This window comes from Cicer arietinum, chromosome 5 (genome assembly GCF_000331145.2).
Source record: "Cicer arietinum cultivar CDC Frontier isolate Library 1 chromosome 5, Cicar.CDCFrontier_v2.0, whole genome shotgun sequence".
Classification (NCBI taxonomy): domain Eukaryota; kingdom Viridiplantae; phylum Streptophyta; class Magnoliopsida; order Fabales; family Fabaceae; genus Cicer; species Cicer arietinum.
Genome location: NC_021164.2, coordinates 53051455 through 53064541, shown reverse-complemented (window position 1 = coordinate 53064541; position 13087 = coordinate 53051455). Strand labels below are relative to the sequence as shown.

The following is a 13087-nucleotide window of genomic DNA, read 5'->3' as shown; positions in this document are numbered from 1 at the left end:
AAAATCCACCGGGGATTTAGATCTCACCTCTCTAATTTCTATCTAAAAGATAGAGAAGGAAATACAAATGTTGAATCTCCAAAAATATATAAACATTATATATCAAATGATGAATGAAGTGCATTTGTATCCAAACGTTCGGACCCTGCATTTGTCGTAAGTGATTAATTTATTAGCATTTGTGTTTTATTATTCATATTCGTAGCGTATTTTAATTTTTACACAATTGCTATTTTTTTTATATAGAATATTAGTAAGGCAAATCGCGAAAGGGCAAGAAATCCAACCCACCCATACAAAAAATCACGTATGGGATATGCACGTCTTGATCAAAAACTTGTAAGTAATTAAACATCACTTTTATATAATATTGAAGTAATTTGCATTATAAACTATAGTGTCTAACTAATTTGTATTATTTGGTTTATGATCTTAACGAATAGCGACAAGACACCCAATCAGATCAACCGTTGGGTCGTCGTATATTGTGGAAGGAAGCGCGTGTAAATAAAGACGGAGTGGTTGACAATGTAAATGTCCAAAAAGTAGTAGAACTTTGTGTAAGTATATTATCACTTTAATATTTTTTAATGTTGTATTTTATCACTTGAATACTTTTTAATATTGTATTTTAAAAATGCTATTGAACTTATCTTTTTAATTCTACATGTATTTTAGGAGACTATCAAACAAAGTTCTGAAAATCAAGAGGGCAACAAGGATAGTTGCAGAGACATTCTGGGTAAAGTGTTTAATGTCCCTGAGTATTCCGGTCGGGTTAGGGGAAAGGATTTGGCGTAACTCCCAAAAGCTATTTTTGTCAAGAGAAGCGCCAAAAACCTTCCAATGAGGAAGTATTAGAGAAGCTCAAAATCCTTACAGAGCAAGTGGCACTTTTGGTGAATACGAACAAAGACAAGCAACTCCCGGATCAGCTCCAACATGAAATACAAATGGACAGTGAAACTGCGAGTTCTAATGTCGGTCTCAAAAGTATTCCCGAGGTAATTAATTACTTATGTATTAAACAAACTTATATATTAACCGTACTTATGTTTTAACTATTTATTTAGAGTGTCACTCCATGCGTGCTATACTTGTCGTCACCTAGTCATCGGAAGGTGGGAAAAGGAAAATTGTACAATACTTCGGAGAAGTATTGCACAATACTCTGATCCCTGCGGGCCATGTCAAAGTATCACCTGTTTTGCTTTCGAACCAACTGCACCGTTGCCAATACCGGACAACGATGGAGATATGCAGTTATTGGGCGAAGCTATTGGTAGTTATGTGGCATGGCCCACACATCTTGTTGCCCTCGATAAGGTATATTTAATTAATTGAAATGTATGTTTAATTGATATGTATATTTAATTGTTGATTTTTTTCCGCTCCTAACTTTGATTTCACATTTATATTTAGATGCTGAAAAAGCCTAAAGGGAATGATAAAAAGATTCCCCGAAACGAATCAATTACATCTCCCGCAAAGGTTTGTCACATTTATTCCCTAAGGTTTGTCATTTTTTCAGATTCAATAAACTAACATTTAACCTCATTTTTGTAGATCCAATTAAATAAACCACCCCTAAAGGGAATGATAAAAAGATTCCCCGAAACGAATCAATTACATCTCCCGCAAAGGTTTGTCACATTTATTCCCTAAGGTTTGTCATTTTTTCAGATTCAATAAACTAACATTTAACCTCATTTTTGTAGATCCAATTAAATAAACCACCCGTACAGCCAAAGAAAGCCAGCAAACCTCAAAAATTGGAGGGTAATAGAGCTGGAAAACTACAAAGGCTGGAGGGTAATAAAGCTGCCAAAGTTGCAGCAAGAAAACTGGATCGGGGAAAATCGGTCGTTGCTGCTGCTGCTCCTAAAATAAGTCAACCATGTCTTGCTAAATACGGGGTGTGTCTTGACATCCAAGTAAAACGGAACATGGGCAGCAACGACGATTCGCGCATCATACCCATGAATAAAGCTATATTCGGAGATAAGTATGATGAATTTCTCGAAAAGGAGCACATTTACGAACTTCTCAACCATAGGGAGCTTAGTGCTACTGTCATGAGCTTGTACATAAGGTAAAATATACTTTTAATTGCATTTATTGGTAATTAATTAAATGTATTGGTAATTAACTAAATGTATTTGTAATTAATCTAGTTTAAAATTTTCATTGAAGATTTTTGTATGAGAAGGTTGTGTGCACGCGCAAATTGTCAAATAAATACTCATTCTTGTCTCCGCATAAGCTGTCGATTTGCAAACTCGATCTAGTAAATGTAAAGAATTACATTATAGATATGTTATTAGGAAATATAGAAAATGATAAATTGTTCTTCGCACCATATAATTCAGGGTACGTAATTATATATTATTTATTTATATCTTTTTTAATTGATGAGATTTTAATTTATTAGTTGTGATTAACAAAATTGCTTAACCAAATTTTTGTTGTTGTAGGGCACATTGGGTGCTATTTGCAATCAATGCGGTCTATGAAGTTATATACTATTTGGATCCCTTGCATGACAATTACAACAATCACTCCGAAATAAAGATTGTGTTCGACACGTAAGTAATATTCATTTATTTCTTACATATGTATATAAATAATGTGTTTGTTAATACTATAATAATCACATTTATTCATTCGATAGTGCCTTACAAGTTTTTCAAGCTCAAAGAGGTGCTACAGTGTCGAAGCAAAAGTCTAATAATATCACATAGATCCCAATAAAGGTTTGAAATATATGCCTTTAAATTTTCATTTACAAATATATGCCTTTACGATTAATGCACAAATATTTTATTGACTTATATGTTTTATTTTACAGTGCCCTCGTCAAACAAACAACATCGACTGTGGGTACTACGTATTGCGATTCATGAAGGAGATTGTTGACAAGAATAAAACTATTATCCCAGAAACGGTACGGTATTTTCATTATATGATTTTTATATATAAATTATCTATATATTTGATACTAACTTAATATGTTCAATTTTTATATTGCAGTACTTTGACAATTCCAGTCCATCATATTCTGAGGAAGATCTAATGGAATTAAAGGAAGAATGGTGTCAGTATGTGCTTGAAATGAAAGGGATCTGAAAATTATATGGTAGCTAGTGCATATTATGTATATTATGTTAGTTATTATATGTATATGATCATAGGACACAATATATGAACATGTATATGAATATGTAGTTAATTAGGTTGTACATTAGGTTCAATGTATATGTAGTTAATTAGGTTGTAAATTACAGAGTTACAGAGTTACATATATATTAATTAGGTTGTAAATTAGGTTATATATATGTATCTGAATGTAGTTAATTAGGTTGTAAATTACAGAGTTACAAAGTTACATATATGTTAATTAAGTTACAGAGTTCTGTTTTTTGTCTACTGATTGTGTGAACTGCTTATGGTATTTGAATATATGTTTTGTTGTTGTGTGAACTGATTGTGAACTGATTCTGAATCAAAATAATTTTGGATAAAAAGCTAAAAGACAGCGCTTTCTAAAAAAAATGCCATAAAAAGCTAAAATGCGCTTTTCAAAAATTTACAGCGCTTTTCAAAAAAGTGTTGTAAAATATACACCCAAAAACGTTGTAAAATGCACACCCATAATTCATATATTGGGTGTGCCTTTTACAACGTTTTTTCACAAAAGCACTGTAAAATGTGCACCTATAATGCATATATTGGGTGCACATTTTACTACGCTTATTTGAAAAAGCGTTGTAAAAGGCGCACCCAATATATGAATTATGGATGTGCATTTTACAGCGCTTTTTCAAAAAAGCGTTGTAAAATGTGCATAATAATGCATATTATGTGCGCGCATTTTACAACGCTTTTTTGAAAAAACGCTGTAAAATGTGCATAACAAGCGCGCGTTATATCTACATGTTTTATAGCGCTTTTTTAAAGCGCTGTTGAATCTTTTACAACGCTCGAGGAGCAGTATGTTGCACATGCTGATGATTTTGATGAGCATGTTCAGCAGTCTGGATTCCCCAAAGAACTTGTGGTGACACATGTGTTGAGACAATATGAACACCACGTGGCTCGAAGGCTGTGGGAAGAAGAGGTATATTTTAATTAATTTTTAATTATATTTAATTAATTGTTTATTTTAGTTTATTTAATTAATCTAATTAAGTTTATTTAATTAATTTAATTAAGTTTATTTAATTAAGAGTATTTAATTAATTTAATTATGTTTATTTAATTAATTAATTGTTCTGTAATTACTCGTAGGATCGTGGGTCGTTAAAAATTTTTACTCATGGATTGAAGCTGAAGAAGTTTGCTGAAGTTCCTGTACGAGATTCTGTGCAGTATTGAATTCGAGAATCTGGGCTGCTACATCTGTCTTTAGCTTACCTCACTATGACTGATGCTAGTCTGATACCTGCATTTACTGAAATGTGGCATAGGGAGACCAACTCATTTCATTTTCCATTTGAAAAGATGACCATCACGTTGGACGACGTCGCGACTCTTCTTCACATATCATCCGATGGTATATTTTTTGATGCACATGTGAATATTAACACTAATAATGTTGCAAGAGGTGCACATGAATACTTAGGTGCAATATGGGAGGAAGCACTAGCTAACATTAATTATAATAAATGTGCCCAATATAGATTGCAATAGTTGTGTGCTTTATATAGCCTCTCATTCAAACTAACCAGTTTGAGTGTGCGGCTAGAACATACCTATTGCATTTAGTTGACACCACTATTTTCGCCGCTAAAACACATACACGTGTGTAGACAAAATACGTTAGTTTATTTATTGATTTAGATCGTTGTTGAGACTATTTATGGGGTACCACATCATTGGTTTTCCTCTATGACAAACTAGGAGATTGAGCTGTCCACGCATTACGCCAAAATTAGCATTTTACAGCGTTTTTTTTTACTAAAAATGCTGTTGTAAAATTAACGGAAGATACAACAGTGCTTTTCTGACAAGCGCTTTAGAAAAAGTGTTGTTGTAGGTCATATAGGTCATAGTGTTTACAACGCTTTTTTCTGAAAGCGTTGTTGTAGGGTCAACTAGCGCTCTCACATAATGTTTACAGCGCTGTAAATTATAGCGCTTCCACATTATGTTTACAACGTTTATAGAGAGTTTTGTATATAATATAGCCTTTTAAAGCATTTTGTGGAAAAGCGCTATAAAAGGCTTGTAAAAAAAATAAAATAAAGAGGTCTTTTACAGCGTTTTTTTTTAAAAAGCGTTGTAGTAGGATTTTATATATAATAGAAAACCGCTTCAGTTTCCTCTTCATTACGTAAACTTCATACGCTTGTGTCCTCTTCCTTTTCCACTTCATTCTCTTTCTTATTGTGAACCCTACGAACAATATTACCTTGATACTAACCCTCATTACGTAAACTTCATATGCTTGTTTTCTCTTCATTCTCCTTGTCATTGCAAATCATCTTTGTTTTTGCGAACCCTACTCTCCATTACGTAAACTTCATACGCTCGTTTCTGCGAACCCTACTCTCCATTACGTAAACTTCATACGCTCGTTTCTGCGAACCCTACTCTCCTACGAACTATTTGTATTTCTGCGTTGTTCTTCTTTGTTCGTATTTATATGCCGGAACCCTATTGTTCTTCTGTTTTTTCAGGTATTGTATTTATTAGTTTTTTGTTTCACTAAAATGCATGTTGAACTTATACTGCTACATACTTAGACTACTACATGTTGAACTTGTTGAAGTTATACTGATTTGCATGTTGAACTTGTTGTAGATAAATGGATACCAACAAGAATTTAGATCGTCAAAATGAGGAACTTGTCAACACTAATACTTATGAAAATGAAGTCAAACGTGGTGCAACCATCATGCAAAATGTCATAAAAGCAAGGAGTAGTGGCATAAAATTTGAGGTATACTATACTTTGTTTGCTGTTTATTTTTTAACTTTTTTGAAAGCATGTACTTACTATATGAGTTTATTAGGTTGGATGGAATGAGAGTGGTCAGCCAATTGACCCAAACAGTTCCATGTTTGTAAGTTATATTGGGGTTGTTGTTCGTCAGAATATCTCCATCACAATTGACGATTGGAGAGATAAGATGTTGAAGGATGCGAAAGATATACTGTGGACTGATATACAAGTAACTTTTTTGATCCACTTTTTTGTTACTTATAATTTTTTCCAATGAAATACTTTACTCAAACTATGTCTTTATTTCGTTTGCAGACTGCTTTTGCTGTCGACGAGGTGAGAAAGACTTACGTGTTGAGTGTTGCCGGGAAAATACATCGGGGTTTTAGATCTCACCTCTCAAATTGCTATCTAAAAGATCGTGAAAGAAATATGAATGATGAAGCTCCAAAAATATATAAACATTATATATCAAACGAAGAATGGAGCGCATTTGTAGCAAAACGTTAAGACCCCGCTTTTGTGGTAATTGATTAATTTATTAGCATTTGTATTTTATTATTCATATTCATAGCGTATTTTAAATTTTTACACGATTGTTATTTTTTTATATAGAATATAAGTAAGGCAAATTGCGAGAGGGCAAAATATCCAACGCACCTATACAAAAAATCTCGTATGGGATATGCACGTCTAGAGCAAAAACTTGTAAGTAATTAAACATCACTTTTATATAATGTGGTACATTATAAACTATAGTTTCTAACTAATATTTTGTTTATGATCTTAACGAATAGCTACAACACACCCAATCCAATCAACCGTTGGGTCGTCATATCTTGTGGAAGAAAGCTCGTGTAAATAAAGATGAAGTGGTTGATAACGAAAAGGTTCAAAAAGTAATAGAACTTTGTGTAAGTATATTATCACTTTAATATTTTTTAATGTTGTATTTTAAAAATGATATTGAACTTATCTTTTTAATCCTACGTGTATTTTAGGAGAACCTCGAACAAAGTTCGGAAAATCAAGAGGACAACAAAGCTAGTTGCAGGGACATTCTCGTTAAAGTATTTAATGTTCGTGAATATTCCGGTCGCGTGAGGGGGAAATGATTTGGCGTAACTCCTAAAAGCTATTGTTCACAAGAGAAGCGCCAAAATTCATCTAATGAGGAAGTATTAGAGAAACTCAAATTCCTATCAAAGCAAGTGGCACTCTTGGCGAAGACGAATAAAGACAAGCAACTTCCGGATCAGCTCCAACGTGAAATACAAATGGAGAGTGAAAACACGAGTTGCAACATTGGTCTCAAAAGTCTTCCCAAGGTAATTAATTACTTAACAAAATAAGAAATTCACTCAACCTAATTGTTTCACATACTTATGTATTAACCATTGATTTAAGGTGTCACTCCTTGCGTGTTGTACTTATCCTCCCCTAATCATCGCAAGGTTGGAAAATGAACATTGTACAATACTTTTGGAGAAGTATTGCACAACACACTGATCCCTGCGAGCCATGTCAAAGTATCACCAATTGTTGCTTTCGAACCAAATGCACCGTTCCCTATACCGGACAAGGATGCATATATGAAGTATTTGGGCGAACCAATTGGTAGTTACGTGGCATGGTCCACACATCTTGTTGCCATTGATAAGGTATGTTTAATTAATTGAAATGTATGTTTAATTTATATGTATATTTAATTGCACGATATATGATTATGATTGATTATATTTAATTGTTGATTTTTTTCCGTTGTTAACTTTAATTTCACATTTATTTAGATTCAGACAAAGTCTAAAGGGAACGGTAAGAAGATTCCCATAAACGAGTCAGTCACATCGCCGGAAAAGGTTTGTCACATTTATTCTGTAAGGTTTGTCATTTTTTCAGATTCAATAAACTAACAAACTAATTAACCTCATTTTTTCAGATTCAATCCAATAAACCACCCACACAACAAACCAACTGCCAAAATAAACCAGTTGCCGCACCACAACTGGATGTTCGTGGTAAAAATAAAGCCGGAAAACTTCAAAAGTTGGAGGGTAATAAAGCTGGCAAACTTCAAAAGCTGGAGGGTATTAAAGCTGCCAAAGTTGCTGCTCAAAAATTGGATCGGGGAAAATCAGTTGTTGCTCCTACTCCTAAAATAAGTCATCCATGCCTTGCTCGATATGGGTCGTGTCTTGACATACAGGTAAAAACGAATATGGGCAGCAACAACGGTTCACGAATCATAAGCATGGATAAAGCTAGATTCGGAGATGAGTATGAAGAACTACTTGAAAAAGAGCACATATACGAACTTCTCGACCATAAGGAGCTGAGTGATACTGTCATCCGTTTATAGATTAGGTAAAAATTACTTGTAATTGCATTTATTGGTAATTAATTTAATTTATTGGTAATTAATCTAATTTAAAATTTTCATTGAAGGTTTTTGTATGAGAAGTTGGTATGCACGCGCAGATTGTCAAATAGATTTTCATTCTTGTCTCCGCATAAGTTTTCGATGTTTAAACTCGATCCAGTGAATATAAAGAAATGTGTTGTAGATATTCTCTTAGGAAATAGAGAGAATGATAAGTTGTTACTTGCACCATATAATTCAGGGCACATAATTATATATTCTTTTTATTTATATTTTTTTTAATTTATGAGATCTTAATTTATTAGTTGTGTAAACAAAATCGCAAATCAATTTTTTGTTGTTGTCGGGCACATTGGGTGCTATTTGCAATCAATGCGACCTCTGAAGTTATATATGTTGGATTTTGATCCTTTGATTCCTAATTTTGACATAATTAATAATTCAACAATGTTCATACAATACATGATAAATCTAATATTTGAATTGAGCAAGATTTCAGGAACAACAATCAAATCCTACACACTTGGAACAGGTTGCTTGAAACACAAGAAATCAACAAAAAGTTGACTTTTGACTAAAGCAAATCGATTGGGAAATCGATTTCATAACAAAGGTGTAAGGAAACACAACTTTTTGTGTTGGTATAATCGATTGGGCAATCGACTGACTGAATTAGAAATTGAAAATGCACAAGTCAGTGGCACCCCAGTTTTGAGGGTAATCGATTGACAAATCGATTATACAATTCACAAAGTAAACCTGATTGAAATAAATCGATTGGGAAATCGATTGGATAAGTCACAGTGGAAACCCAGTTTTAAGGGTAATCGATTGGCAAATCGATTACTTAAAAATCACTTGCAAAATAACTTTTCCTGTGACATACAAATCGATTGGACAATCTATGTTGTAATATTTCAATCAAGTTAAATTTGGTTGAAATCGATTGGGAAATCGATTGAACCAAATCCCAGGTAAGAACGTTTTCAGAAAAATACATACAAATCGATTGGCACGTCGATTAGTATCAAAATAGCTGAGTCACTGACTTAAACTCAATCGATTGGCAAATCGATTGACAAAACCTTTTGAAAACCCAGTGAACTCTGAGCGTGTGACCAAATCGATTTTAAGTATTTGTTAATCGATTATGAAGATTTGATAAATCGATTATGGAATCGATTGATATGTGTTTCAGTTTGAACATAACATCTGCAATCGATTACGAAATCGATTCATATCAGTCTTAACATAATCACTGAGAAATGTTGTTTAAAGAATCGATTGGTAAATCGATTGGGTTATATAGTTTCAAGATTCAAGAAAAACAAGACACACGATAATCGATTGGCAAATCGATTAGACTGGTTTATCACTTTACGAAATCGATTGGTAAATCGATTGATTAATGTGTTTTTCAGAAACTATATAAACTGTCTTCAATCTGTCTTTCAATACAATGAATGATAATAACAATGATATCAATCTGAAATATACATTGAATATTCTTGATACACAATAACACTTGGTTAATACATTGAGATTACTTTTTCAGATCAAATAGAAAAAGAGGATTATCCACAATCAAAAAGATAGTTGGAAAAGTGATCTTGAAAGGAAAGGATTCTCAAAAACAAATCTTTGATATCCAGAATTGTGAGAAGCCATTTTGACCAAGATTGAAGACTACTTTTTGTTCTTTCTGTATTCTGTTTGTAATAATTCTTTGAAACAAAAACAAGGCGAGAAAATCCAGCTAGAAACTGGTGACTACTTTCTTGGGTGAGAGTGCTCAACAAGAAAGAGTTGTACTTTGATTCTGTGATAGGTTGCTGAGTATCTACAAGGATCAGAGGGTGATCAATAGGAAAGAGATCATTAAGATAGATAGGTTTCGGGGAGGAAACTGGACAATCTGTAATTGATTCTTTCTATTGGAGAAGAAAATCTGAAATCCGTTTGGATTTGCAGGACTGGATGTAGGTTGTCAAGTGGACAACTGAACCAGTATAAATCCTTGGTGCAATCTTCTCTAACCCTTATCTCCTTTGATTTACTATCTTGATATATTTGTATATGTGATTAAAATTAGATGCATGTTAAACATATTCTGTTATAAGTAATATTGTTTAATCTGATAATTTGACTTGTATGCATCTTGATTAATCTCACATCAATCTAATAAAACTTGCTAATCTTGTATGCCACAATTTAATTTCCGCTGTGTGTATGAAATTGATTTAATTTCATAAAGAACTGATACATTCTGATATATTCCGCTTATTACGAGGTCATATATACCAACAATATACTATTTAGATCCCTTGCACGGCCGTTACAACAATCACTCCGATATAAAGACAATGTTCGACACATAAGTAATATTCATTTATTTCTTACATATATATATATGATGTGTTTGTTAATGCTATAATAATCACATTTATTTATTCGATAGTGCTTTACAAGGTTTTCGAGCTCAAAGAGGTGCTACAGTGTCGAAGCAAAAGTCAAATAACATCACATAGATTCCGATAAAGGTTTTAAATATATGCCTTTAAAATTTCATTTACAATCAATGCTAAAAAATTTATTGACTTATATGTTTTATTTTATAGTCCCCTCGTCAAACTAACAACATCAACTGTGGGTACTATATATTGCGATTCATTAAGGAGATTGTTGATATGAATCAAACTATAATCCCATAAACGGTACGGTATTTTCATTATTTGATTTTCATATATAAACTATGTATACATTTGATTCTAACTTATTTATGTTCAATTTTTATATCGCACAATACTTTGACAATTCTAGTTCATCATACTCTGAAAGAAATCTAATTGAAATAAAGGAAGACTGGTGTCAGTATGTGATTGAAATGAAAATTATTTGATTTGTTGGGAAATGGCATGCTGCAAGGGATAGTTATATGAATATATGGTAGTTCTGTTATGTGTAGTTTTGATAGTTATATGTATATGAATAGGGCACATTTGAAAAGTTGTGAATATGTAGTTATATGAATATGTATATAGTTTTGTGTTGTTGTCAATATGTGAATATGTATATGAATATGTTGTGAACTGATTGTGTAAATATGTAAAGTTATAAAGTTATATAGTTCTGTTGTTGTGTACTGATTGTGAAATGATTGTGTGAACTGATTGTGAACTAATTCTGGATGAAAATGATTTTGGAAAAAAAAATTAAAAGACAGCGCTTTCTAAAAAAATGCCATCGAAAACCAAAAAGCGCTTTTAAAAAATTCCATTTAAGAATATACATTTTACAGCACTTTTTCAAAAAAGCGATGTAATAGGTACATAATAATGCATCTATTGTTTGCACCTTTTACAGCGCTTTTTCAAAAAGCGTTGTAATAAGTGCATAATAATGCATCTATTGAATGCACATTTTACAACGCGTTTTCAGAAAAAGCGTTGTTATAAGTGCATAATAATGCATCTATTGAATGCACCTTTTACAACGTTTTGTCCAAAAAGCGTTGTAAAACGAGTATAACAAGTATAACAAGCGTGCAATATATCTATCTATTTTATAGCGTTTTTTTATTTTAAAAAATGTTGTTGTATCTTTTTACAATGCTAGATACTACAGCGCTTATTTTTTTGAAAAAGTGTTGTAAATGACTTAAAAAAAGCGCTGTAAAATAGGTTTTTTCGCGTAGTGTTAGGAATTTCTCAAAAGGTGTTTATTAAAAGGAAAGGAGGAAATATTATATAAATTTATGAGGAAATTGATTTAAGAATTAAATTTGAAGTTAGATATTTATGTCACATAAAATTGAAAAGTTTACTTTAAAGAATATTAGTATATCAATCATAAAAATAATTATTATAAATTAAAGTACAAATATTTTATTATAATAATATTTGTACATTGATATTATATTTCGTAAGTGGGATGACAATAAGCAAAAATTATTTTTAAAAATATGTGTAATTCATCATTGTTTTATACAATTTAATATTTACTTTTAAACTTTTTTGTTAAAATTGATTTTATATTATGTTCATATTATGTATAGTGATGAATATAGTCTATATATGTGACATTTTGACATGGTTATTTTGTGATAGAGAAGTTATAGTTAAACACTTGTTTAAGTATTTTGAGAGAAAAAATTCTTGTATTGATCATTTAACTATCATTCTTTATTAAGTGAGCGAATCATTCCAATCAATTATCTAAAACTGAGAAACAAATATATTTTTTTACAACCACTACGCCAAAAATGACATTTTATAGCGCTTATTAAATACAAACGCTGTTGTATAATATTTTAAAAATAACGGAGGATACAACAACGCTTTTTTGACAAGCGTTGTTGTAGGGTCTTATAGGGTCACATAGCGTTTGCACATAATGTTTACAAGGCTTTTACAGCGCTTTTTCAAAAACGCTGTAAACTGAAGCGCCCTCACATAATGTTTTACAGCGCTTTTGGAGCGTTTTAAACACAAGCGCTGTAAAATATAGCGCTCCCACCTTATGTTACATAGCTTTTAAAACGCTTTTTTGACAAGCGCTGTAAAAGACTTGCGCTTTCACATAATTAAATGACCTATTAGGGCGCTTTTTATACAAGCGCTGTAAAAAACTTGCGCTTTCACATAATTAAAGAACCTATTAGAGCGCTTATTATACAAGCGCTGTAAAATCATTCACTTTAAATAAATAAAAACAAATTTAATACATTGTCCTAACCCTACGAACTCTCATCTCCTCTACTCTAT

At 32.1% G+C, this 13087-nt stretch overlaps 1 protein-coding gene across 2 annotated transcripts; it reads left to right on the top strand.

The window, feature by feature from the left end:
- Positions 1–169: 169 nt before the first annotated feature.
- LOC140920597 (uncharacterized) lies at positions 170–3359 on the top strand. 2 transcript variants are annotated; one of them, XM_073369326.1, is made up of 11 exons: positions 170–339; positions 444–560; positions 679–1004; positions 1074–1326; positions 1423–1491; positions 1567–1643; positions 1719–2092; positions 2475–2585; positions 2672–2753; positions 2849–2944; positions 3031–3359. In XM_073369326.1, the coding sequence occupies exons 3-7, from the start codon at positions 943–945 to the stop codon at positions 1726–1728; spliced, it is 471 nt and encodes a 156-aa protein (XP_073225427.1). In that variant the 5' UTR covers positions 170–339; positions 444–560; positions 679–942; the 3' UTR covers positions 1729–2092; positions 2475–2585; positions 2672–2753; positions 2849–2944; positions 3031–3359. The 2 variants fall into 2 exon arrangements, with proteins under 2 accessions (XP_073225427.1, XP_073225428.1); XM_073369327.1 differs by having other exon boundaries at positions 228–339.
- The last annotated feature ends 9728 nt before the right edge of the window (positions 3360–13087 follow it).